The following is a 24,640-nucleotide window of genomic DNA, read 5'->3' on the forward strand; positions in this document are numbered from 1 at the left end:
CGTTGGAACCAAACTAAATGAGAGATGTTCAGACGATACCATAAATTTAAACAAACAACATGAATTTCGAATGAACATGAATTTCAAAGAGTTTCTGTATATATATATATATATATATATATATATATATATATATATATATATATATATATATATAGATCAGTAATGGTTCATTTCTTTTGAAATTATTTTCACCCTTACCCACTACCTGGAATAATGAGCAAAGTAATATAGGAAGTTATAACAATTATTAGGACAAAAAAATGTTTGGGTTATCCCAATAGATGCCTTTAAAATCGCACATCTCTAATACATCCTTCAATAAAGTCATACTGTAATGCATTTTAAAAGTAACGGTATATACAACACTAAATATAAGAACTGGAGTCATTCAATTACTGAGTCAAGAATTGCATTGAAAATACTGATTGCAATAGATTATTTTCACCACATATGTTACACATAGTTAACATATGTGAGAACAGAAAAAATACCAATTGTTTTTCAGGCAAATGCATTAGGGAGAATTCGCTGATTAATTTTATCAAGAATAGTGTACACAGGTAGTAGCAGAAGAAATAAAAAATACAGTAATATCAAAATGACTTGACAAGGAAACACACCATCTAAGGAGACAAGAACTAAACGTAAAAAGGTAAATATGCTCTTTAAGGAAAGTAAAATACACTACTTGGATATACAATTGTTAATTGTAAGATAGATTAAGCATCCAGGGGAACACCACCAATACATAAAAAACACGCCTAGAACTCTACCTCATGGATGGAAAAGAGTTCAATGTAAATATAATAAAACAACTCTAACCTATAACTTATCGGAGCTGTATAATTAACTGTAGTTTAAATTATTCGATGATATACGCATTAGAAGCATTATAATGTTAAAATAAATTATGTATCTTTGATAACATTGTTGTTTCATTATTTTATTTAAACTAGAATTTTGTCATATATCAAAACCTAACTGAACTAAAACTCAGAGTTGCGACTCAGACAGCAACATTGCGACATTTTGACGTCATAAATTTAGATAGCGTATGTTCACACCAATATTGGTTAGACTATACAAAGTTTTGATGCATCTACGGTCGGTATAATACGGAGCTTTCCTCACTACCATTTGTAATCATTTGTATCCAAAAATCTCAAAATTTCATCATTTTATAAAAATATGACAAAATCATCGATCTTAAATGATAAGAATTGATCGATGGCTATAAAAACGACTGAACGTACCTGAAATGTATATACCAAAATTACTGTCTCCCCAGTCAATTATTTATAATCTTTAGAAATATCAAATTAATTAAATTAATTTTTATTAAACTAGGACACCATGACTGCTACGAAATGCCACTTGGATCATACATGATTAATTTCAAACCAAGTTTTCGTTTCTCAAAAACTTTTTGACTTTTCACACTGATGTTAAGACTAATATTATGTATAATGAGTTGAGATTATCGTGTAATCTCTTAATCAAAACAACAAAAACAACATATTTTTAAGAGTATATTGGAAAACAGTAAAAAATAAAATTACCAACATTAATTAATAATTAATTAATCATACCTAACAATAACAGAAGCGTTAATTTAATAAAAATAAAATTATTAATAAGATTATAACATCGGTTAATTTAGAATTTAACAGCAGCCTCATTCCTTATTGGCATGAGAATAACCATGTTCCTGTCCTTTGGTATTACCATTCGTCGTTCCGTAATCACTATAATGTTTGTGGTATTTCTTTTTGCCGTCTTCCTTGGTATATCCCTTATGTTCATCTTCAATATGTCCCTTATCATCGACCCCCTCTTTCCCATGATGTTCTTCGCTGTTACCGGATTTGCGTGATCCCCCATTCTTATGAGCTCCTAAGGAGAGTGTAAAATATCAAAATCCCTTAAGAATATTATTAGACTCAACCAACCTTCATCTTTGCTATATTTGGCATGACCTTTACCATATTTCTCATGATAACCTTCCTTATGGGCATCGTCATAAAATCTATGTTCTCTGTGATATTCATCTCTGTGAAATTTATTATGGTAACCCTTGGTTTTATGGCCCCTTTTGTGTCCTTTCTTTTCACCGAATTTTGCGGATTTATGAGATTTTTCAGCTGAAATGTATTAAGAAAATTGTTTTAATTATCGATATATTAACAAGGATTACCGTACCTTCCTGGTGGTTCTTGTAGTGTCCGGCTTCATCATGATGCTTGTCTACATGACCGCCATTCTCGTCATAATGAGACGCCTTATGTTCATCGTTATGCTTTCCATGGTCAGCAATGTCATGATGATGATCTGATCCGTAACCTTCTTTCTCCTCGCTACCGTGAGATTTTTCGAAACCTTTCGCCGATTTCTGACCACCACCAGACACTTTTGATACTGAAAAATATAAATCAATTATTTGGATATTCAAAGGTCACTAACTACCAATCTTACTCCAATATTTCAGATAAGTTAAATAAAGAAACCTGTCCAAGGTAAGAAAATAGATGAAATAATATTAATGTGGATTTCTAAAAGGAACATCAACAACAAATGTAATATCTAGTCATATATAAATAATATAGAAGTGACAGACTTTATTAACAGCAAAAAATTTAGAAAACCAATTTAAATATCAGAGACAGAAAATCATTTAATATAAATAAATAAAATACTGAGATGTTCTTTCATCTCAGTATTTCATTTATTTTCAATATTTGCGTTGAATATAAACAGAAGCTTGCAATAAGAATAGAACAATAACACAGACAATAGAAGAATAACATAACAACTTCCTTGTTCTTTCTAATAATTAACAATAGAGTAACTAGCCGACAATTTAGAATATGCAGATGACCTAGATATAATAGTTAGATTTAAAATATAGCCAAGTTTAGATATTTTGAGGTTAAAGTACGAAGAGTACAAAGTTGTAGACTGAAAGGTAAAGAAAACCGAAAATAGTTGTTGAAGAAATGCCAGGGCCCAACAAACTTTTGCCCGTGATTTTTATAATATATTTTTTTAATTTCATTTTTAAAATTGAAAGTAATAAATAAATAATAGTATTTAGAACAAATTATCTATTATTACGAATGAAATACTATATATTCCAAATAACCGACGATATGCCGCAAACTTGTATTAATACTAAACCGTTGCAGCTATATAACTAAATCTTTTCATATAAAAAAATGGAAAGTTGTAGTTACCTACATATATAGTTTCAATAAAAATCTTAACAACAAAATTAAGTGAGAAATAAAAGGACATCAAAGAAATAGGGTTTTTCAAATAAAACAGGAACCTGTTGAAAACATATCCACATCCAAAGATCTAGAAAGCTTCTTTATAACCAACGACATCCCTTCTTAAAATACTTACAATTAAATATGCAAAATAACAATATAATAAATAATATACCGAACCTACGCCCAATTTTTAATTAAATATCTATATACAGAATTTAAAATAGGTTACTAATATAATATATAAAATTATTTCATATATACAATTATTAGTTAGGCTTAGATTTCATCATTACTTAATATAATATATTATTGTTATGAAACTTTTCAAAATCACAGCTTTATTAATATTTTATCATATTTGGGTAACTAAAAAAATGTCTCTCTTATAACTTGTTTGTTAATCACCTATTGTTATACCAAAACTATTTATGCAAATATTCTCATCCTAGCAGTTGGTATTATATTAAATAAATAAACAAATGAAATTCAGGAATACATAGTATAGTCATAATTTCAGGATATATTTCCTTAATAAATCTGTGAATATGTCAGTAAGAGTATTAACCAGATCAGTCACATATTCTGCAATAAATCATCACCAAGTTGTTGATAAAAAAGAAGCAATGATCTTCTTTAAATTATGCAGATGTTTAGATCAAGCGAGTAAAACGAAGGCCACTTTATATATACTGGTTATTTTCATACCAACCAAAAAAACATATTTAGAGAATTTACGTTAATTAAACATAAAGTTCTGCTCCATTATTTTTGGAGAGGAAAAAATAATATCTACAAAAATGAAAAATATTTAAATGAAACGTATTGGGTTTTTTGATAATGAAAACCGCATAACCGATCGGACCCGACGCAATTCAAAATTATGTCTTGAGAAACAATCATCGGAAAAAATCCGTCCGGCGTTGCAGTACGAATTTCAGCCCCGTTCTGGTTCACAGTACAAAAGGCAGAACAAAAAAATGGCAAATAACAGCTTGCTCTAGAAATGACACCATTCCGCCAATGAAAGGTCGTTTGAGTAAAAGTTACTGAGTGTGTTATTGAATTATTTCAAATCAAAAACGGCTTTTCTATAATTAAAATTTAGTCCAGTTTGTTGGATCTGCCTTTTCTTGTTAAAATTTGATGTTAATAAAATATCGAATCTCAGGCTTTAATTAATTGCCGTATAATATAAAGTTACATTAAGTAATAATTACAATAACTACAAATATGATTTTTAACACATACAAAATTTACATTTTCACTCAAATAAAGAGACTTAAGGAATTATTTTCCTTCTCTAGATTCTAACCTAATAAAAACGTTGAAAGTCCTTCACGCATGCTTAAGTAACAAACTGCCAGGCAATACTGATTTCAAATAGAAAATAAATAGTGTTCTTAAATGAATTTTTTAGTAAGAATTCAACAAAAACACTAATACAAGCTGCAGCAGCATCTAATGTCAGCAGAAAAATTATAAAATTATATTTCATATTATAGTAATAAAGAACGATTTTATATGAGAATAAAAAAGGAAGCCGTGGAAAACCAATTATTGACAATCCTAAAAATAAAAATATATATGGAAAAAGATGTTTAGTGTATATATAAATTATATGCCTTTATACCAATGACCATAGGCCATAACAGCCGTATTAGAAATGATATACTTCGTTTAAGATCCGTACAGTTGAGGGACATTTTCGGAGACGTAGATTACAGTGATTTGGGCTTGTCTGTTGGATGAAATATGAACAAATAAATAACAGACTTCTACGGTAAAATCAACCATTTGGCTGAAAACAATAAATAGCTCCAAAAAAGACATGGATCAAGATCATAGAAAGGAACCTGAAAAATAGAAGATATACAATATCCGACACCAAAGCTGCGGCTATCTGTTGGGAGATTACGTGAAGAATATTAGTTCTGAATTATAAGTCATGCGAGGATCAACTTCAGAACGCCGGCTATGGATTGTTGATGATAATTAATAGTAATCCAAAAACATCAAATACGTATCCAAGTATTATATTATGGCAACTAGGAATACAGTAATCTTAACAGTATTCGTGCCTATAATTTCAGTGCACAGTGTCCACGAGTTGTTGTTCATGAGAATAGTGGTTACGTGGTATTCTTTTGTTAATTTTATGTTTACATTATACCTGGATTAGTTTATATAATGATTTATTACTTAATAGAGAAAATTAGCGGCAGACAACATGCGGTTAAAATATGAATTATACGCAAAATGTTATTATTCAGTAACACAAATTTTGTAGATTGAAAAGAAACAAAAGTTTATTTATGCCAAATATTAAGAAAACACTGAACAATATAACGTGGTTTCGGTAAGTACGATATTCTAAAAGGACTACCGAGTAGGCTACAAAGTACTGCTACAAATGAAAAATATGCTGAAATTTATAGAGCTAAAATATAATTAATAAAACATATTTTGTTTTGCACATTTTGTCATCGAAAGAAAATTAATAGAAAATGAGTCCATACAATATAAAAATGCTGTTCCACCAAAACAATGATTATATTTTATGAATTATTTTTGAAATTGCTTCGCTACGCATCGTATTCTCAGGACTAGTGTAGATGTAGAAAAAGATGTCCTGAAGAAATGACTTTGAGTGAAGTGGAAACCGAGGCCTATACAATGAGCAAATCGTTTTACAAGAAAGACATCTGAATATCTAAAATCTTAAAAGGTGAAACAATATATAATTAGTAATTATTATTATTAATTCACACACACACACACAAATATATATAAAATGACTTCTATAATTTGATTCTTTGTGATAGAGAAACAAAATGTATTCCTTTAATTCTAATATTAAACATGAACACTAAACTTAAGCACACAGTACTAAAAAAATATTAATTCAAACACCCATATACATAAAATTCAACCTAATATTAATTAGTCCATTTTGGTTTTCAAAAATAAAACTACATTTGTAGTAATGAAAATTCTATGACTTACCACTATGATCATCTCCATGATGACTATAAGGATACACCACCGTAGCTTGAGGAACTATATGACTCCCACTTCTGGCAACATCTGCTGTTCCAGGACGTTTTTGTGGATAATCTTGATGTACTGGATATAACGGTACGATTTTCGGTCGAACACTAGTGGCTAAAGGAGCCTGAGTGAACCTAGCTGGATGCGGATTTTGTCTAGGTTCAGTGATGGATCTTAGTTCGTCTTTGAAGGGATCAAATGGTACTATTGGCAAGCTAGACTGTCTCAACAGAGGCTGGGCGATTACAACAGTAGATGAAGTTTGAAAAGGATCGAAAGCCCCGCTGACTACTTGAGGAGCATGTTGTTGCGGTGATACTCTATAATAACTAGCCGCAGATCTTTGTACTGCAAAAGGGTTAAAACTGTGACACAAAACAACAAACAACGAGAAAACCGTCACTCGCAACATAATTGCAACCGGTTCGGCCATTTATTACGAACAAGGCATGTGCTTCTTCGTCGTGATAAATGCAACTGTAGCTCGAGACCGTAAACGAGCAGGCTTTTACGTAAACTGAACGGAAGTAACAGAAAATGAATTTCGCTGGTGGTCGTTTCTTAAATAGAGTCTCGCGCGTACCGCGGAGGAAGAAATGAAAGGCGCTGCTGATGGTAGCTATAGCTGAACTGAATTTGAAAATCATCAAGTAAGATGGAAAAGTAGAAGCCACAAATTGAGTACACCTTCGTAGAGAGTGGAGTTTTTTATTAGATTTTTATTTAAGATTTCTACAAAAAGAAACCAATATTCAGAATATCGTTTTTGGTTAATATAATTTCATAGATTAAAATCAATAGGATGTGAAAACGGTAATTATATTTTTTATTTTTTTAGCGAATATATTTATATTAATTCCAGAAATCAAAAGCCACCTCATGAAATAGCAACATACGGGCCAATACCACTATTGCTGAAAATGTCCAAATTATTTTCTTTTAAATCTATGGATCAGCATGGTTTTATGCCATCATTGACGAAAAGCATCTTATTCAGGATCATCAACACAATTTCAGGAAATAAATTTCCACGATTGATAAGGTTCACAGAATCTCGTCATGCAATTCACATGTCGTAGAAAAATCGCTAGAAAAAAAGTTGTTGCATTACACAGAGCATTAGTTGTGAATTATAGCATTTTGAGTGAAGTAACTTTTGTTATTGTGAAAAATGGATAAAAAGGAATTTCGTGTGTTGATCAAATACAGCTTTTTGAAGGGAAAAAATACAGTTGAAGCAAAAACTTGACTTGAGGCCGAGTTTGAGGACACTGCCACATGAAAATCAACCATCAAACATCGGTATGCTAAGTTCAGAGGTGGTGAAATGAGCACCGAAGACGGTGAACACAGTGGACGCCCAAAAGAGGTTGTTACCGACGAAAACAGAATCCACAGAATTATTTTGAATTACCGTAAATTGAGGTTGAATGAAATAGCAGACACTCTAAACATATCAACTGAACGTGTAATCATACCATTCACCCATTTCCAAAATATTTGGGTATGAGAAAGCTCTGTACAAAGTGGGTGCCGCGCGAGCTCTCTTTTGACCAAAAACAACGACGAGTTGATGATTCGGAGTAGTGTTTAAAAATGATCAAGCATAATAAACCCGAGTATTTGCGTCGATATGTGAAAATGGATGAAACATAGCTCTATCATTTCACTCCGAAGTCCAATCAACAGTCATCCGAGTGGACTGCACATGATGAACCCGCTCCAAAGAGTGGGAAAACGCAACAGTCGGCTGGTGAGATTATGGCGTCTGTATTTTGGGATGGGCATGGAATAATTTTCATTGATTACCTTTAAAAAGGAAGGACTATCAACAGCGACTATTACATAGCGTTATTGGACCGCTTGAAGGACGAATTCGCCGAAAACGGCCGAATTTGAAGAAAAACAAAGTGCTGCTTCACCAAGACAATGCACCGTGTCACAAGTCAATGAAAACAATGGCAAAAATCCATGAATTGGGCTTCGAATTACTTCCTCATTCACCGTATTCTCCAGATCGACTATTTCCTGTTCTCAGGTCTCAAAAGAATGCTCGCTAAAAAGAAATTTTCGTCGAATGAAAAGATGATCGCCGAAATTTAGGCCTCTTTTGAAGCAAAGCACAAATCGTACTACGAAAATAGCATCGAGAAGTTGGCCGCATTGCACTGGAAGAGCTATATGATTAATTAGATTAAATAATTTCAACTAATATTAATTTTAAATTAGAAGAATATCCAATTGCCCCATTATCTGAGTTCCGCTGTACAAAACTTTGTCATAAACTTTAAATGATTTTTCTTTCTAGGAATTGCTTTCATCGTCCCAACATTCTGCTACTTACACAACTCACTTAATATTTAATGGAAATCTTTGTAAATTCCTCTGCATCCGTAAGTATGGATTTTTTATCTTTAGTACTAATTTTAGAAAGTCCAGAAGGTCAAAAAGTTTTAAAAAATTGAAATAATCGACATAACAATAATCATTTTATTTGTTTATAACCCTGTCGTTGAGCAAAACTGTCAACAGCTAAAATTATTTCAGCGTACGTTATTCGCGACCAGTTATTTATTTCGATAGTCTGAGACAACAAGTCTTATCGCACAACATATCTACTAAAGTTATTCCCAAATCTCCAAAAATAGACACGAGGACATCGCTTTCAATCCATTGAGAAGACTTCAAACCTTTCAACAACAACACAAATAAAAAATATTCACTTTTTCAAATACAAAAACTTTTCATAAATATATTTCATTTAAGAAGAAATACTTTAAAAGAGTCAAAATAAAAACTTGCTCTCTTTTCATTAGAGTAACATACTAAGAAAAATCTAACGATATAACAAATATTCTTTTACCCTTTCACTCTGTCCGAATAACATAAATATAAGATCCATCTTGTGTCATTCACCAATACCAAGAACTCTAAAACCTTTTTCATTATCTTGCGTTTTCTATAGATATAACAAAACAGTCTCAGCGTATCAAAATGCTGTAAAATATTTGTTGAAATCAACTGTGACAAAACTAATATAAGTTAAATTACTCTTTTATAATTTTTACCGAATTTTTTCTTGTTTATTAGATGCCACCTAAATTCAATACATCGCGATATAGTGTAATCTGATAATAGTCATTATATGAGTAAATAAAAAACTCGAACATAGATTTATTAAGAGAACACGTGTTGGATTTAATATCTTAGTTTTAATACGTTTTTTCTTCTAAATTGTTTTTTACTGTGAAGCTAGTGTAAAGATTATATTTAAACTTTTACCTATGAGAAAATCGTTCGTTGAAATAAAGTTACACAAAGTGCATACTTGTAAATTACTTTAAAAAAATGTTTGCCGAAAATATGAGCAATGTCTCCGAACGTGAACGAGACATTACTTAAAAAGAAAACAAACTAAATAAATCGTCTACACTAATGTAATGTTGCCAAGTGATATGGTCATATCATTTGATTAGCTCAATATCTAACATCTAGCTCTACATTACAATTAAATATCCTTAAGAAACAAAAAGGGTTTAATTGACAAATGTAACAAAATTTAGGAAAAATAATTATTATTACAAGATGAAAATTGTTAATGATGAAAGCCCATGTATGTCAACGTACCTGATAATTTTAAATGGCTTGTGGTTAGTAAACTTGCAAGATTTATTGACAAAATTAAACTATTTAAATAAACTATATTCTATTAACTCATTAAAATGCCCTTTGTTATTAGTTATATATTGTATTTCTAAGGAAACTTTCTTATAATTTTAAATGTACGCTGCTCGTCATCTTCATTATTAGACCTATAGCCTAGTGGCCTTAAAATAGTGAAATCAGTTCCCTAATATTAGCTTATAAATAAATGCCTTTAAAAATTAATTTATATTGATGAAGTTATAATATTTCTAAATTCCTCTGAACAGAAACTCTTGGTAAATTAAAACTACCTGCGGTGGTATATATTTATTGTATTTATTTATGTTATTTTAAAACTACACAACTCATTCTAAAACACCACAAAAGCTGCCTAAAAACCCACTAATTTTTTTTTCTAAAATTGTGTATTATGCAATTTTTCGAAGCGCTAAAACAAGAAATCAGTGAACTTTTGATATTCATTTATATCGATAATTTAACACGCTTTAGTAGTTTTCGTTTCGGCTTTAAGAAATTGAAAGATTGTATACCACGAATTTGTTGATATGTTAAAAAAAAAAAAATTCTGTTTTTACTTTGCAAATGTAACATTAATTCAAAAATATCTTAATTTGGACCAAGGAATTGTTATATTTCTATTTATACAGATAGAATCATTGTACCAACCTATTTAAGTCAACAACAATAGAATAGTGAATTTGAATATTCTTTAAACATTAGTTAAGACTTTAAAGATGAATATTAAAGTAATAATAAACCCGGTAACGCAATATTATTTAAATAATATCACCCAAAAATAGTTTCCATTACAGTTATACTTATATCACAGCAAAAACGAGACAAAACAAATAAAATTTGCACGAAGACCGTCTGTCGCAATTACGGAAAAAATGAAAACTGATTAAAATTTCATTGAGGTCTGCCTTTTTTCCTCTCGTACACTTTCTGTGTTAAAAAAAGACCCGCTCGTAACGCTAACCGCTGAGAATTCTCGAAACCTTTTTTTTTCTTCGTGTTTTCGAATCGGTTCTTTTCATCGAAAACAAACCTACTTTCCTCAACATCAATTTAGCCGACGACTAGATTTCGAGAAACCATAACAAAATAATTATATCATAGAAATTTAAATTGGCGATTATAATATCGGGTTAAATGTCTTCTAACAAGAATAAAAATTCATATTAATAATTTTTTGTGTTAATGTAATGCTGAGAACACTAACACACTGGCTGAGTTCATAGTTTAAATAAATAAAAAATGTTACCTAATATTTTTGGACATCGCATCGTTTCAGTGATATTATTGGTGTACAGAAATATCATATTTTTATATAAGATTGGGGAATCGAACACTGCTATTTTGTTCCATATATTTAAAAAATAACAAAACTACAAATTATATTGGAGATGAATAGATATCGAATCATATCTCTTCTTAATTATGCTTACATGATTCTGATTACCATCTACTTCTGATTCTAAATGCACCACCAAAAAATAGTTAAAGTAAAGGTCAAGGAATATTATCTAACCATAACACTACCCAGCAATACAAACTTTTTGATATATAATATAATAGGTAGTTTTGATTTTATAATAGATATTTTCTATATTCTACATTATCACCTTGTGAGAAATTAATTTCTCGATTATATTGACTGTAAAATTACTGATATTTTAGTTATTTGATATATAAACCGTGATTCTATTGCTATAACAGTCAATAATATTTTTGTTATAACTGGTGCATAAAGGCTTGTATTGAAGTATTATAGATAGTTACATCAACATCCTAGAAAAATGTGTACATAATCGTTAGGGTCAAATAACGTTTTATTCATATAAACGCAACTTAATTCCTTTTGTGAAGAACGTCTACTGATATTATTTCAATCTCAAGGTAGGCAGCAAAAGCTAAAGATAAAAAATATTAGAGAATACCAGAATATTCCATCTGATATTCGACCTTTTCCACATTTAGATAGTTTACAAGTTCTTTCTCCACATCAAATGCAGTTATTGATTTAATTGAATTAATTGAAAGTATAAAATATAGACAGTGTTGAAGAAGCAGAATAACAATTCGGATTCAGGATCATGATTTCCTACAGGCATAATGTCTACATTAAAAGTTACAGCAACGGAATTTTTACTGAATGTCAAGTTCTTCAAGTACTGAAACAAAAAAAAATCATTCGTTTTTCTTAAACCAAAATTAGTATGAAACTCATGAAACGAAGAAAACATTTGATTTTTTTATTAGGCCGTGCTTTATTTGATATAACAATATCAGGTTTGTTATATCAACTATTTACTAAACTGAAACCGTTTTGAATCGAATAAAAATATGAATTTAATAGGCTTTAAAGGACAGTCCATTGCAACAACTGTTTTGAACTAGAAAAAACATTAGCATAAATACATTGTATTCAAAAGGATTACTTTGAAAAGAAAAAATAAATAAATAAATATAGTTTTTTAAAGTATGTGTTCGTTTTCGGAAACTCTTTTACATCTTATAATTGGCTCAGTCGGTAATATTCTGGGGAGAGCATAACGTTGTTCTTTTTCTGAGCTGAATTCGTTCAATTAATCGGAATCAAATTAATTATCAAGAAAAGAAAACAGTTTGGCGTAAAATTTTGGCAATCATTCCGCAGTTACTCGAAGCGTTTCTTGGTGCAGTTAAGTGGAGTTCTAGCAAAATTATCGCAGCTGAAGCTGTAAGGTCACAAAGGGTGGTTCAACGACCCATAAGCATATACTATTCAAGCAAGAAACCTTCAATCTTTGAAAAATACCTTAATCCGTAGTAGATTCCCAGCACACGCATCACAGTTCAAGATGTAAGGCTACCAAAAGCTGACTGAAGTTGCTGTGAATTAACATAGTCTGCTGTAATTTGGACATATGCTTTTTGTTTCTTAGCCGTAGACCATTGGAATCTGAAATCACTAAAATTTGGAAAACCATTTCGTAGAAGGATACCATGAAAATTTGAGCAGAAACAATGTCGTTTCGAAGAATATGTTTTATAACTATAAACTGTCCAGACGGAATAACGAGCACGTACATCTCTGTGGAACTTTTATTAGAAGGGAGATGTTATGTAATACCGCTCTGAATATCCGGCCACCTATTTGAAATCTACCTGAATGATGAACGAGTGAGATAGTTTAGTCTGTTTTCTAATACATAAGAACCTTCAGTGTAGTTTTGTATTGCCTTTTAACAAGTCGTCTTTCGGTAAAATAAAACAGAGTTTTAGAGTAAAATAATAGTGTTTTATTTACTAAGCCTTTAACATTTTTTAACTTAAGTATTTATATTTCCGGAATTGGCAACACTGTTGTCATGTGAGTCCATCTGACAGTTCCATAGTAAAGTTTGACATTTCTGAGGATATACGTACTCAGAATATTTTGTCGCACGGACGCTATTTGTTTATTTTATATTTACTTGAAAGTTTTGTCTCGGAAAAAAATGGAACTGAATCGTGAACATTTTCGTGCGATGATTTTTTAAGATTTTCGACATGGATCATCACAACAAGAGTGCATCAATCAACTTAATTTGACTTTTGGCGTTGAAGCTCCATCAAAAACCACCGTGTATCGCTGGTTTAGTGAATTCAATCGTGGTCGTAGTTCGCTGTCCGACGAGTTTCGTGAAGGTCGTCCAAAATCAGCTGTTGTACCAGAAAACATTAATACTGTGTGCCAAACGATTAAGCAAGATCGTCATATCACCTCTTGTGAGATTGAGGCATCCCTAAGCATTAGTTCCACCATCATATAAGCGATTTTACACGAACACTTAGCTGTGCGAAAGTTATGTTCGCGTTGGATCTCACACAATTTGACATTCGCTCAAAAAAGGCTTGTGTCGATTGGTGCAAACAAATGCTTAAAAAATTCAATCGCGGTGCTTCGAACTAGATATGGGAGATCCAAGATGAACCAAATCCAATAAAAGTTGTTCTAAATATATATATATATATATATATATATATATATATATATATATATATATATATATATATATATATATATATATATATATATATATATACGAGAAGAAATGTTTCGCTTTAAAATGGCACTAAGTATTTCGCAAATACAAAAGGCTCATTTATTTCAAAATTATTTTAACAAATAAACACAAAAAGAAAGAAAATATTTGAAATCTGGTTCGTGACTATGTTTTTGAAAAATAACATTTCATGAAACGACTGAAGTGTAATACAATGCGGTCGAACCTAGAATTATATAACCTTTTTTGTATATAAAATACTGTTCTTAGTTGAATGTAAGAATTATTTGTCTTGTTCTTACCGAGATATCCTACCACTCTTAATCTTTCTTCTGCACTATTTAACGTTGCGTTATTACACAACATTTTGTTTTACACAACCCTGTGTATAACATATCAACTCATTGCCTACACCGAATCAAATTTAATTCGATTTTTTCAGGTATTGTTTCCTATAGTTTTTACGCAATGTATACAAGAACTATTTACAAACAGTTATAAGATAATAAGATTGGAATTAAAATTTCTATTTAAAAAAAATTATTCTAAACACCATATATAACAAACAAACATGTATATAACGAAACTGTTTAAATAGTAAAAAAATAAATATTTGATACAAAAAAGTATTTATTTGGCTTATTTTTTTATTAACAATGTAATAATTATTTTTACACTTCATTTATCGAAGAAGTAAGATTTTTATAAAAGCTTTTACTAGATTAGATGATATTTGATTATATTTTAGAAATAAATTGGATAACAAAAATAAACAACGTAACACATACGACATAAAATAATAATAAAAATAACATCTATATTTTTTTCGAAAAAAGTTTGCTTCCCTTTTGATGAAAATTCATTAACAAAAGCACTAACTGAATATTACACGTAATAAATACGTTAATTTGTGCATCAAGAGTTAAAATTAGCGTAACAGGTGGGGCAAAAGTCCTACTACCATTTTGTTTGTTCGCCTTCTTGGTTTTGCGAAGTTTAGCTGAGTTTCGCTCTAACCGTTTCTATTTATTATGGATAAATATACGCTACAAGAACGAGCATAAATAGTAACAATATTTATTGAAAATAATTGTTCCATTATTGCCACTCAGCGGAAATTGCGTCAAAAATATCCTAATCACGCAGTGCCTCACAAAACCAGAGTTTATCGTTTACGTGCAAATTTTCGACAGTACAGACGATCTAGAAGACAACGGACGTCTCGTAAGGCTGAAAATGTGCCTCTGGTACGCGTTAGTGTTGCAGAGTCTCCAGAAACATCAGTTCGGAGACGTGGTTCTCAATTATACATTTCTTAATGGAGTTCAAGGCGAATTTTGAAAACTGATTTGAAAATGTTCCTGTACAAAATTCAGTTAGTCCAAAAATTGCTACCGAGAGATCCTGATCAACGAGTTGAGCACTGTAATGCAATCCTAAGGCTGTCTGTTGAAAGTGAAGATTTTTCGTCAAAATTAGTAATGAGCGATGAAGCACATTTTCTTCTCAGTGGCCACGTCAATAAACAGAACAATCGGTTATGGGGAACACAGAATCCTCAATTAATTCATGAAACATCACTGAAGCCATTAAAAACAACTGTATAGTGTGGTATTCATGATGGAAATATCATTGGTCCCTATTTATTGAAAATGGCCAAGATATTGCAGTTACTGTTACTGCTGAACGGTACCATTCGGTGATGATTCGAAATATCGAACATTTTTTCCTGAAATGGAAGAGCAAAAACTAGAGGACATGTAGTTTCAGCAAGATGGTGCCACAGCACACACAGCTCGTTCAATAATTCAATTATTGAATGACGTTTTTCCAGATCAGATCTCCGGATTTAACAGCACCAGACTTTTTCTTATAGGATCAAACGGGTATAGATATGGTCAAACGATTGAACATCTTAAGGACAAAATTCGTCATGAAATTGAAGAAATTCAGCCTCAGATGTTGCAGAATGTCATGAAAAATGACGTAAAAAAACTGAAAGTTGCATAGCGAATCGCGCTCATCATTTAGCCGATCGAATTTTTCAATCATAACGCAAAAAAATGCAAAGATCAATTTTTTTTTATGAAAACCTAACTTACTTACATTTTCTTTGAGCAAAGTTATCGGAAATAGTAGCTGCACTTTTGCCTCACGTTGTATTTCTTTTTTCTGTAAAAGATATTTTGGGTAACAAATATGAATAAAAAATAAGAAATGTATGAATACATAAATGATAAAATGAAAATATGTAAGAGCTAAAATGAAACTAAGTACATAATTTGAAAATTTGACAAATTGAAGAAATTTTGAATTATTAACGGTACATTTGTAAACATTTTAAAGATAAATATTAAGGCGTTTAATGATTAATGTCACAGGATATGTGACTATATAACATTTTATTCTTTGAAGCTTTTATTAATTATTTTGATTATTTACATTTTAGACCTATGTTTTGGAAAATCAATAGTTAATTTAATGATTGTAAATACGTTCCTTTAATGTACATTCCAAATTGTAAAAAATTAATTAATTTTGATCTGTTGTTTTAATGTACGTTATATATTATGTTTATAGCATAAACGTAAAGAAAGATCATGTATAGATCATATAACCTTGCTTATGATTCTTGTAATATTCGTGGCGTAATAATTTATACTTATTAACACATTGTTGATTATTGAGACTTAATAGAAATTAGATTTAATTGAATGTATTGAATTATGATTGTTGTAATGATTGCAATTGAATTATTGAGATACTGTGAAAACAAGTTTTAGTTAAATTAGTCCTTTTAAACTATTATTAGATTAAAATGAGTAATTTTGTACATTCTAGTCGAATTCCGACCACATGGCGATCACTAGTAACAATAAAACCGACAAACAGAAAAATAGTGCAAAAATCCTCTAGCTTTTGACCCTTATATCATCATTTCCATGATGATCCATGCCCCGAATGCTTGAAAAGGAAAGCTTGTTATTTGCTAAAGAACAATTTTCAATTTAGCTCTTATAAGGTAGCGTCTATAATTTCTTTAGAATGACGATAAGAATTGACGAATGAAAGAAGTAATACCAGTAAGGTTGGCGAAAAAGTAAGAAAAAATGGGAGCGAAAAGGGGGGAATAAAGATTGAAAAGATATAGATGGGAATGGAAGGAGCTGAAAGGAGTTTTGCTACGATAGAGGAGGTGTGAGAGGACTTTAAATAAAAATATTTTCGGCGGTAACCGACAGTTATGGTTGAGGCCGCTGGCAGGGGTGAAGCGGATGGTACTTCCACACCGAATCTGAGCTGAGATTTGAATGACTTTAAGGGACTGAGGGTTGGTATATGCAGTAGAATTAAATAGGATAGAACATTATAGCTTGGGAAGAATGATCATTGAGTAGACTTATAGCTTAGACGAATAATAATTGTTTGTTAATAGCAACTATGCGAAAATGCAGTAACCAATGTAATAAGTGACTGAAATTCTTGATATAATCAACCGTCCAACGATAGAAGTTGATGACTGAGGACCTACAGGATGAAATACAATAATCCGGTAGATAAGGACCAAAATGAGATGAGAACTATTAAGAGCTATTTAAACAAACTTTTCCTGGAAGTTAGCTGAATTAACAGAGTAGTACACAAGAGTGTCATCAACAACTATCCAATAGGTAATTACGAATATTGTATATATGGTAAATAAATATAAAATTTACTCCATTGTCACTCTCTAAAGAACGCAATTCTGACATAGCAATACGACTTTTTTCTTGATCTGTCTCTCTCTAGTCATCAGTGCGGTTAGCACGTGAGGTAGCTCTTCGCACATTTGATTAGATCCAACGACCTAAGTCACGTCGTCTTTTCATCGGCATCGTAAATTGTATTTAATCCAAGTGAGGAAAGTTCTCGCACACTTAGCAATAAAGTGTCACTGTCACAAAAAATCGACAACAAAAAAGAACAGATAACTTGAAATGTCACTATCACAAAGGATTACCGAAGTTAAGAAAGTTCTCGCGCACGTGGATTGTCGGAATCGATCCTCGACATCAAAGAAAAAAATTGTTCTTTTTGTTTAATTTCGAGCATTTTCATATTTATTCCTTTTAAACCTTCCCTCGACTTCCACAAATAATTCAAGACCAAAATTATCCAAATCGGTCCAGTCATTCTCGAGTTTTAGCGATACTAACGAACAACGATTCATTTATATATATATATATATATATATATATATATATATATATATATATATATATATATATATATATAAATTAAAGCTAAGAACTGAACCCTGAAAAATATTTCGTAGTGGGTAGATGGAAGAGAATGAACCACGCAAAAAGATCTATCGTTGAACTATCGCGTCATAACTGCTGATGACGTGCAAGATGTTACAAGGCCGAAAAAGTGTAAAAGTATTGATAAATAGATTTCTGTGCACTTAACTGAGTCAATTTTGTAAGCCTAAGACTAAATATGCTCCACATGCTAATATACTTTTAGAAATCTAGGAGTGAGGATCGACAGGGATGCAAACCGAACTTGTGACGGGAAATAAAGAATGGTTCCTAAGAAATCAAAAAAGTCTATTAGGATCATGCTTTCGATGTTTTAGCAGAGGTAAATAGAGCTATATTAGGAGACGGAAGACTTCTATATTAAATAAATACCAGTTTGTTTTACGTTATTAACTAGATTTTTATATTTTTAATGATTGAAGCTTGATCCGTGTATATTGAATTTATTGACAAAAGTGGTTCATGCTGCTGTACGACTTGATGATGATGTAAATCAAAACACGCTACAAATTAAAAAGATTTTTTAATTAGTCAATGTTAAATTGTAATTAATTACTACACAAATTGTCATGCACCGAATGAAGTATTCTGAAAAAATATTACGAAAATAAGGTGTTGCTTTTAAAAGGGAAACTTAAGACCTCGTTTAATTTTTAGCCACTTTTTTGTTTATCTCGCACAAATATCCACTATCCGACAATTATCCGAATTTGTTCACATAAAGAAAATCAGCAAGCAACAAGAACCGTGAAATTAATTCCGCACTGACACAATTGTCCAGCGATCAACTCCATTAGGCCGAACGAATTCCAACACACCAAACTTCACAGCAGTTTAGTTCCACCGAAATCAGCGCACATATAAATAGTTTCTACTGGCCTTTGGTTGTTCGCGGAATAAAAACATAGATGGCGCAATCTACTTTCGGTGTCACATTCTGAGTAACACTCTTATATCCATTGTAGATTTTCACCGCTATTTTTTATAGTTAACACGCGGTATGGCTATATCAAATTAATTATCTCGGTACGCGTAGTAATTAGTGAAAAACCTCCTCGTTTTACAAGAGTGTCTGAAATCGCTAGGTCAGCATTTCAGTGATTTTATTTCACATATCCATAATTAAACCGGATGTAACATGTCATAAAATAATTAAATCTTAACTCACGTATATAAACGCCATCCCATTATACATTAAATGTTACGAATCACTTATGATTCGGGACGGGACGGAATTAATAGAAACTTTATTTACATCGCTAATACTGTATGCAATTTTGAATAACATCGATACAAATTAAGGTGCCCTTTTAGGGTAAAAATGATGTGGCTCGGTGAATGGAGGTAAATCGAAATGAAACAGTGGTGTTTACATAATGTGACCGTTATTTATTGGCAAAATAAAAAATGAGAAAAATACAAAGATAAAAAGGATGGCAGCGGAGTTACCTGTTGACGAGGCTTGGGCAGTCGATGGTGGCACGTCTTAACCGAACGAGGGTTGAGCACTGAATGACCGAAATACCCTTCAATAATATCCCAGATAAACGTCTCGGGGTTGCCGCCAGCTATTCGTTTCGGGTTCCAGTTGGCACCCCGCCCGTGTTCAACATCTGGGTATTTTGTAGACAGTTATTCCACGATGTAAAATTCGACATGCTCAAGGTCGTTACAATACTCCCCTGTCAGAATTTTACATAAAATTATTTCAAGCAACAAAAATACAAAAATGTTTGAAAAAAAATATCAATACAAAAAAATATATACCAAACAAAATGTGCTGTGTAAAATGGGCTTTGAAGAATATGATGGTTCGAAACGGTTGTGGTTGGTACGGTTGCGATCTGGTACGGCTGTTGATATCTTCCGGTCCTACAGATACCGTTGCATCATCGTCGCTTTGGCACTTGAATGTGGTCCATCGACGACGTTGAAAACAAGCTATTCTTCAGACAGGGCTCCCGTAATTGACGCTGTGGGAGGATCGACTGTTCGACGACGTGGTAGCTTATTTTCTTCGACGACGAGACGTTAGCAATTCTGGTACTTCGGCGAAGACATAACGAGTCTACGGTGACTGCAATCGGTACCTAGCTTCTGGAGCTGCTCTGTGACTAATCCGTAGTCACATACGTTAGGTTAATTCAGAAAAAAACAAATAACGACGGTATCCGACCGAAGCTGCCCAAAGCCTTTTAAATCAAAATATCTGCCATTATGACGGAGACGGCGAGCGAAGGAAGACATTATGATTTAAACATAGCGCCGAAAGAAATGTTTAGCCGAGACGCTGATGATTAAGCAGTGATATAAAAATATTCCAAAAGATTGTGAAATAAAAATTTTGACAAAAAAAAATTTTTAAAAATTAATTGGAAATAATGAAATTAATCGGAATAAAATGAAAATGAATCTTGAAGGTAAAATTGAAAAGGAATCGAATTAAAAATATTTAAAATTTTGAAACAAAAAAAATATAACGGTCACGTAAAATACACCATTTTCTACGTACCCTCCATTCACGAGTCCAAAACCCAATTTTCCGAAAGATCACGTCGGTGTCACCACTTTAGGGTAAATGATGTGGCTCGGTGAATGGAGGTAAATCGAAATGAAACAGTGGTGTTTACATGATGTGACCGTTATTTATTGACAATATAAAAGCAATATAAAAAATACAAATAATGAAACGGATGGCAGCGGAGTTACCTGTTGACGAGGCTTGGGCAGTCGATGGTGGCACGTCTTAACCGAACGAGGGTTGAGCACTGAATGACCGAAATACCCTTCAATAATATCCCAGATAAACGTCTCGGGGTTGCCGCCAGCTATTCGTTTCGGGTTCCAGTTGGCACCCCGCCCGTGTTCAACATCTGGGATTATATTTCTGGGTATTTTGTAGACAGTTATTCCACGATGTAAAATTCGACATGCTCAAGGTCGCTACACCCTCTACTAAGTCTTCTTCTTTTCTACACTGGCTCTTGAATCGATATAAATCATATATTTAACACCCCATCTCAATTTAAATGTATCTAACAATTAACATTATCAACAAAGATTGCAAAATACATTGAAAGTGATCGAACAAAACTATTACATTCTACATACAAGTTTGTTTGATCTTCGAACTATTCTATTTCTACGTGGAGAGAATTTAATTTTAATTAATGCTTTAATTGAAGAAGTCTGCAGAATTATGTGGTAAACAAATGTAACGATTAATTTTCTTTTTTAGATATAATTCTATCTGAACACTCTTAAAAGAACTTTTAACAATCATAGAAATAGCCGCCAAGACACTGTCCACTTGTAATATCAATTACTTAGTTTGTTCTTGGGCTGCCAAACATACGTATGTTTTTGCCTTCAAATTAATTTATTCCATACCACTGGGTTGGCTTTATAAATGGTATGAATCCATTAAAACATTTCCTAGTAGCTTACATAGACAAAAATCATATAATTGAAGAAGTCTGCAGAATTATGTGGTAAACAAATGTAACGATTAATTTTCTTCTTTAGATATAATTTTATCTCGACACTCTTAAAAAAACTTTTAAAAATCATAGAAATAGCCGCCAAGACACTGTCCACTAATAATATCAATTACTTAGTTTGTTCTTGGGCTGCCAAACATACGTATGTTTTTGCCTTCAAATGAATTTATTCCATGCCACTGGGTTGCCTTTATAAATGGTATGAATCCATTAAAACATTTCCTAGTAGCTTACCATCCCAGTCTTCATAACGTGCTCCTTCAAGTCCACTATAGCTATACATTAGTCCATAGTCTTTTGGTATCACTGAGGTATACTAATTGGTCATCACCCCAGTCTTCATAACTTGTTCGTTTTATTAATGCTTGAGCGTTTAATATTACTGAATAATTACTACCTTCTGTAAATAAAGAATAACCATAATCCAATCTCTCCAAGTGTAACTTGTTCTTCATCTTTTAAAATTCAGCTAGCTCATTACCTCATTTCGTGTTCCAACGTTTAGGTGCATTTCTCAATTCAGTATCTTGTTTCAGTAATTAAATCCTCCAATTTGCTGATATAGATATCTAGATTTATTATTCCATTTATAAAATGATCGATCGTCAATCTGATAGATCTTCCACTTTAGATCCAGTTGTGTTGAATTGATATTCATATAAAATCAGTCTATGATTTCAATATTTTTTTTCCTATCTGTACCTCTATCAGACTCCCTCTTTCTAATTTTATGATTTTCTCTGATCTTTGTAAATTATACAAAGCTGAGTTAATAAAATTTCTCAATTGATTACAATGCCTCTGTTTATTCTACTGATAATTATGTTGCTTCCCATGTTTCTATTTTTTACTGCTTCGCTAAACCTTGTAAATTATACATGGCTACGTTACTACACTCTTGATTACTCCATTGATTACAATGTTTTTTTTCTATCTTACCTATAACTCAAAATCACATGTTTCTAGTTCTCTGGTGTTTCATTGATCCTTGATGATATAGTGCTCCATAACTTAATTAACCATCTATTGCATACAGCGGTCTTATTTCCACTTTCTTTCGTGTATTTATATATTTATATATGCACTTTACCGAACTCGAACGTTACGTAACCTCAATTCCCCTGCACTCTTCGTCGTTAACCCACTGCTTCTTCCCATTTATACCGAGAATTCTAGGCCCATAACCTTTTACGAAGCACTTATGATTCGGGACGGGACGGAATTAATAATACCACTTATAGCTTTGGAGCAAAAGAGAAACCTTATTTACATCGCTAGTCTTTGATACAATTTTGACCAGCATCGACATAAATTAAAGCGCCCTCTACTAATTCTTCTTATTCTTCTATTCTACACTGGCTCTTGTATCGACATAAATCATATATTAACATAAAGTACATAGGATATTAAATCTATATATAGCCCATTCAAAATAATAGTCAACTCAGTCATCCAAATTCATGACTTTTATGACGTTTTGGCATTATTTTGATTTTTACTTTTGGCTTTGACATATAACAAAATTCAATCTAATAAAATAATGAAACAAGAATAATATGATTTTCTACAATTATCCTATGTAAATTATATACACATATTTAGCTGTTTCCACTCGTATCCTATATACTATATCCTTTATCAAACCCTTTATAGTCCTAACTGTTTTTTCTTTCTTAGAATTTGAAAAATATAAATTGATTTTTATAGAAACAATGCTATATTGTTATATTGTGCTTTATGTTTTATTACATATTGTAGTTATATTTTATAGCTTACTAGTAAATTATAGGGTGTGTATAATATGCAAACATTCAATATACATATTTTGATTACTGTTAGTAGTTCAACAATCTGCCCGTTAGTCAATAAGTATTTTATGATAAAAAATATTAATCATAACCTAAACCTTTTAGACTGGGTACCTCACTGCAATAATACACGTTTAACTGATTAGCAAGCACATGTTGAATAATACTCATCATGAGTTCTACAACGGTATAGCGCTGTATTAGTTTATCAGAGAAGTAATATAGACGACTATCGACGATATATATTTTATCTTTATATGCTCTTCCATTCTTATTTGTTACCAATTCTTTCATAGCTTTTTTCTTTCACCGTTATTACTGCTTGCTCTAGATCTATCTCAGTTTTAAAATCAAATTTAGATAAATTATTCTATTAAAGTTCTTCAAATAGTAACTAGTTACTTTTATTGTAAAACAGATAAGAGAGCTTATTTTTCACGCTTTGATCATATGCTTTTTCATATCAATATTTTCTTAATACAAAAATTTAAAGTGTCAGGCTTTTTGTTTCTCTGATCTGATACCCAATACGTTGATCCACCATTAGAGTTATGTTGAAGATTTTCTGTCTTAATTGTTTTAACGATTTCCCTGATCTTTGGCGTTATCATTTAAGCCCCACAATAGATATTTGTCTCCTCCGTCTATAAATCTCTTGTCGAACGTTATACTGGTTACTTGTAGATACCACACCACGACATGCTTTACCATCTAGTCATGTTTTGAGATATTCTCAGATAGTGCTTATGAAAGGAATGTGTTTTCAAACCATCATTATGTCAATTTTTTTTCAGTTTAAATTCCCTGTCAGGATATATAAAAACATTAATAATTAAATATTGTGAAGACCAGAAACTATTTAAAGCAATCTTAATTATTTTCTGCTGCAAAAACAGATAGATTATGGTAATAAAGATCAAAATCAAATCCATCAAATTCAAATCCCGTATAGACGTATTATTTATTACATAATTATATTTGTCCTCAAAGCAATAGTAAAATTCGACAAGA

At 31.6% G+C, this 24,640-nt stretch overlaps 1 protein-coding gene across 2 annotated transcripts; it reads right to left on the reverse strand.

Annotated features, from left to right (window-relative positions):
* Positions 1 to 1,522: 1,522 nt before the first annotated feature.
* On the reverse strand, positions 1,523 to 19,144 carry LOC143196384 (uncharacterized). 2 transcript variants are annotated; one of them, XM_076404045.1, is made up of 6 exons: positions 18,963 to 19,144; positions 14,320 to 14,498; positions 6,276 to 6,668; positions 2,203 to 2,418; positions 1,953 to 2,144; positions 1,523 to 1,896 (listed from the first exon to the last, which is right to left on the reverse strand). In XM_076404045.1, the coding sequence occupies exons 2-6, from the start codon at positions 14,381 to 14,383 to the stop codon at positions 1,679 to 1,681; spliced, it is 1,083 nt and encodes a 360-aa protein (XP_076260160.1). In that variant the 5' UTR covers positions 14,384 to 14,498; positions 18,963 to 19,144; the 3' UTR covers positions 1,523 to 1,678. The 2 variants fall into 2 exon arrangements, with proteins under 2 accessions (XP_076260160.1, XP_076260159.1); XM_076404044.1 differs by lacking the exons at positions 14,320 to 14,498; positions 18,963 to 19,144 and having other exon boundaries at positions 6,276 to 6,892.
* Positions 19,145 to 24,640: the final 5,496 nt, after the last annotated feature.

This window comes from Rhynchophorus ferrugineus, unplaced genomic scaffold, assembly GCF_030347505.1.
Source record: "Rhynchophorus ferrugineus isolate W39M unplaced genomic scaffold, kcgeb_rfMv2 rfM4, whole genome shotgun sequence".
Taxonomy (NCBI): Eukaryota; Metazoa; Arthropoda; class Insecta; order Coleoptera; family Curculionidae; genus Rhynchophorus; species Rhynchophorus ferrugineus.

What these genes read in the sequence shown, in the direction of transcription:
- LOC143196384 (XM_076404044.1), bottom strand. Translation starts at nt 6,753, where the DNA reads ATGGCCGAACCGGTTGCAATTATGTTGCGAGTGACGGTTTTCTCGTTG. An exon ending in TCATGGAGATGATCATAGTG is followed by an intron (nt 2,419 to 6,275) that starts GTAAGTCATAGA and finishes TATATTTTTCAG; the next exon opens with TATCAAAAGTGTCTGGTGGT. An exon ending in CAAATATAGCAAAGATGAAG is followed by an intron (nt 1,897 to 1,952) that starts GTTGGTTGAGTC and finishes CACTCTCCTTAG; the next exon opens with GAGCTCATAAGAATGGGGGA.